Genomic DNA, 4,523 nt, shown 5'->3' with positions numbered 1-4,523 from the left:
GTATGTGTGTGTGTTTGATCCTCCATGAAAAATTCATTTTGGCCAAAGGATGGCAGAGTTAAACTAAAAACTTCTTAGTTCCCAAAACTGGTCTAGTTCACATCAAAATGTGGAAAAAAGTTCTAAATTGAGGAGTAGTTTCGTGTTCTGTTACAGAGAATGTTTAGATTATAGACAGTGTTGGAGTAAGCTAAAAGATCTGTGGGATCTGATTCTTTGTGAATAAACTAAGACTTTAAGCTCAGCTGAGCAAATCCACTTCAAAAAGATACCATCCCCATGTTTGATTTAGATTGTATGTGACACACACATTTTGATGTTTTGCCTAAGAAGGGATTTGCATGGATTGCAATGGCAGAACTTCTTACGCTCAAGGTAGACTTTGTCAAGCTTTATGTGTATGTGTGTGTGTGTACATCTGACTACTACTGTAAGTCTGAGACCTTTAAAAAAAAAAAAAGATCACAGCATGGATTCAAAACAGATAAAACATCTGAAATTTTAATGTTGATATCTACAATTTAAATTAGAGGAATAGTTCAAGCTCCTAGATAAATTCGAACTATACAGAGAATACTCTTTCCTCCCAACTCAATACTGCCCTCTCCGCCTCTCCGCCTCCCCATAGGTAACCACCAAATAAAAAGCATTTGTCAGTCAACATGTTAAGAACAATTTAGTATACTTTATTAGGGCATTTTGAAGGTTGCTGTGTGACAATTGGAAATACAAAGGAGCAGTTGAGAAATCAGGAAAGTTATTGTATTTATAGAGAGGAAAGGCAGACATAGGTAGATAAAAGTCAGCAGGCAATGAACACATGCTACATAAATATATAAAAATATCAAATATAATATAAATATAAAATATCACTATCAGATTGATCTGAGATCAGGGGTGTGGGCTGCTATACAGGTGCTGGGAGGTGCTTGCACCCTTAATTCAGTGATTCCTGTTGGTTCGGAAGCTTTCCAAGGGCAAAGGCTTGAGTCATCCAGAGCAGAAAGAAAAGAGTGTGAATTCCATGTCCTAAAGCAGAGCCAAGAGATCAGTCTCATGGGGGAGCAGGCCAGGGATTAGCAGATGGGAATGGGTAGAGGGCAGTCTGGGCCCTATAACTACTGCCCTGGCCAGAGGCTGTCCCAAGTCCCCGAGGGGCAGCCAAACTGACAGCATCTGCAGGGGCACAGCTACCAGAGCCACCAAGCTGCAGATGACTAATCAGGATGTTTCCCATCCTTTTTCTTTGGGTGACCTTGTATAAGGTCTCATGCTACCACCCTAAAGATGTGAAGCTTCAGAGTAAGAGATATACAACCAAAAAGAAAATTCTCACCAAGTGCAGGTGACAGGGAGACAGCAGAAGCAGACAGGGTTCGGGTAGAGGAAAGTCTCACCAACAGGAGCCAGCCAAGTCCCCAGCAGCACCACAGGCTGCCCTCCTAGCAGCAGCATTGCTTCTCGCAGCCACACTTCTGCTGGCAGCAGCACTTCTGCTGGCAACAGCCCTTCCCGCAGCCACAGCCGCACGAGCCACGGCTACAGGGGCGGCGGCAGCAGCAGACCACGGGGACACTGCAGCAGCCCCCACAGCAGCCGCAGCAGCAGGGACAGCAGCCGGAGCAGCAGCCCACCCGGTAGCACCTGCAGGTGGTGCAGCTGCCACAGCCCCCGCCACAGCCGCCACCGCAGCCACCACCACAGCCACCACCACGGCCACCGCAACTTCCACAACCACAGCAACCCATGGTGTCAGGAGAGAGGACTCAGGTGAAGTGAGGAGAGAGGGGTCAGGAGGTGAGAGAGAGGTCTGATGCCTCTTTCTGCTGCGAGGCCCTTATATACCAGCTTGGATGGGCTGAGTCCAGAACACACGGTCAGTTCCTCGTTTATGTTTATCCCAATTTCCATAAACAAGCTCATGAAGCCTCTTAAGACTTGACCAGGTAATAGAGCTAATTTTAACCTTTACTTGCCTCTTAGACCTATATTTGGATTGGAACGTACTTTTAAGAGGTTCGTGTCCATTAGAACTTAAATGTGTGCGTACACAGACACGTGTATTTTTTATTTTTTGCCCTGTAGCATAGAACAGTTCCAGGTATGTTGTAAACGTTCTATAGATATCTGTTAAATTTAAATAAACTCCTAAAATATGTAAGAATCATCATCATCTTTTTATAACCATGAGAGTCTGAATCCAGAGCCACGTAAAATTCCTGTTTTCTCTTACAGTTTTTAGTCATGGCAAGTTAGGAAAAAACAAAAAGTGTTTTTCTCTTTACAGGAATTCATCATATACCCCTGAATTAGGAAAAAGAAAAACTTCTTAACAAATAAGTGAAAAACCAGAGTCGAAAAGGGAAAAAGCAGGCAACCCTCAATGTACCGTATCTCATAGTCTACCTCACCTGAAAACACAGATGTGCTTTTTCAAGCTCCCTGGAATTTTTCCTTCACAAGAAGAGCTGATTTATCATTAAAATGTATACACACGAAATGAATTGTATGATGTCAGAGGCTAAAAATACAACGTTGGGCAATCAGCTCCTAAGTCATCCCCCAAGGATGAGGTTTTCTGCTTCTTGTTTGTTAAATATTTAGGGAAACAAAAATAAGGAAGGTGTCACCAGGTGGCTGGCCCTGACTTGTTCCTGTCTCATGTTAGGACCTGGGGCCAAGGCCTGACCACACCCTGGTGAAGTGGTGGTTTGAAACGCTGACTCTGCCTGCCAGGTCTCCGCTGCCCACCCAGGTAGGCTCGGGTGTGATGGCAAGTCGGGAGGGTGATGTTCTTCCTTGACCATCTTTAAGACTGTTTTTTAAAAATTCTGACAAAGTTAATTTTATAGAGTTTATTTCATTTCAAAAGGATCCATGAATCGGAAACACATCTCCCAGCAAAAACCAGGAAATGCGACCCCGAACAAAGAAAAGTTGGGAGCTTACATAGAAGACAAAAAAAACAGAGAGAAAAGCAAAACAGTGTTTTCATATATTTTGACTTACCATCGGGTCATGCAAAAAGCAAAGATGTACAAAATGCCTGAACATTTAAACTTCTTTGTTCCAAAGAGTCTGCTTAATGTCTAGCTGAAATGTCTGAGCAGACAAGCAACTCAAAACATGTATACAAGCAAAAATGTTTGTGCATACCAGTGAGGTCAAATTAGAGAGAAATTTCAAATCGGGGCAGGTAGGATCCTCTAAGCCTCCTTAACTCCGTCAGGTGTGGGGAATGAAGAACAGACTCAGCGGGATTTAGGGCTAATCTAGGTAGCTCTGGGCTACAGGCAGAAGAGGCATGCCTGGCTGCTGAGAAAACCACACCAAAAGACTCTCCCTCAGGACTTACTGCAGCTTCGGGATCAAAGATGACGTGGCTTTGGTAGGCTTTACAAAGGAGCCCTGCTGGTGTAGTAGTTAAGAGCTTGGCTGCTAGCCAAAAGGTCGGCAGTTCAAATCCACCCACAGCTCCCTGGAAACCCTATGGGGTAGTTCTACTCTGTCCTGTAGGGTTACTATGAGTTGGAATCCACACAATGGCAATGGGTTTGGTTTTGGGGGACACTCCCGCCAGGTTGTAGGTGTACCCGTCTTTACAATCAGCATCTCCTTTATAAGCGTATCTTCAGGGAACAGGAGAAGGAAGCTTTGAAATACTCTTCCCACCCACCAGGAGGTTGTTAGAATCCTTCTAGCTGTACTTTATGGTTGCTCAGTGCCCTGGGGAAGTTCAAGTACATACACAGGACATCGAGAAACTTCTGTGGTGGCCCGTGTCTAAGATACAGGCCTCACTTTGAGGCCCCTACAAAAAAAAAAAAAACCAGCTGCTGTTGAGTTGACTCTGGATCATGGCAACTCCACGCATCAGAGTAGAACTGTGCTCCAAAGGGTTTTCAATGGCTGATATTTTAGAATCAGATCCCCAGGACTTTCTTCTGAGGTACCTAGGGGTGTACTCAAACCTCGAACCTTCCAGTTAGCAGCTGAGCATATTAACTGTTTGCCTCATCCAGGGATTCTTTGAGGCCCCTAAACCAAAAGCATACAAACCCTTTGCAGTCAAGTTGATTGCAACTCATAGTGACACCAAGAGCAGAGTAGAACGGCCCCATAGGGTTTCTAAGGAGCAGATGGTGGATTAGAACTGCCAACCTTTTGGTTAGCAAATTCTTAACCACTGTACCACCACGTTTTTTTTTTTTTCCCCCTACATTTTGGCAATCATTTTTCTTCTTCTGGACTAAAGATGCAAACTATAATTATTTCATTCATAACAGAAAAGTCAAAGGCTATCTAAGGATGCTACTATGCTAAAAATAGCAAATTTATCATGTCCAAAAATACTCAACAAGGAAGTAAATAAAGGTCCTGTGAGATTCTTCCCCAGAAATTGGGCTAAAAACAGTAAGGAGAGACAGTATATAAGGGCCTCGCAGTTGAAGGGGATATCAGACCTCCCTCTCACCTCCTGACCCCTCTCTCCTCACTTCACCTGAGTCCTCTCTCCTGACACC

The 4,523-nt window shown here is 44.2% G+C and overlaps 1 protein-coding gene across 1 annotated transcript; it reads right to left on the bottom strand.

Annotated features, from left to right (window-relative positions):
* Nucleotides 1–1,442: 1,442 nt before the first annotated feature.
* On the bottom strand, nt 1,443–1,748 carry LOC135231572 (small cysteine and glycine repeat-containing protein 9-like). The gene has a single exon (XM_064287412.1). It carries the CDS (start codon nt 1,746–1,748, stop codon nt 1,443–1,445), a length of 306 nt encoding a protein of 101 aa, XP_064143482.1.
* Nucleotides 1,749–4,523: the final 2,775 nt, after the last annotated feature.

The sequence above is a fragment of the Loxodonta africana genome, chromosome 6 (assembly GCF_030014295.1).
Source record: "Loxodonta africana isolate mLoxAfr1 chromosome 6, mLoxAfr1.hap2, whole genome shotgun sequence".
Taxonomy (NCBI): domain Eukaryota; kingdom Metazoa; phylum Chordata; class Mammalia; order Proboscidea; family Elephantidae; genus Loxodonta; species Loxodonta africana.
Note: the sequence above shows the minus strand (reverse complement) of the source record. Positions and strands in the feature narration are given on the sequence as shown.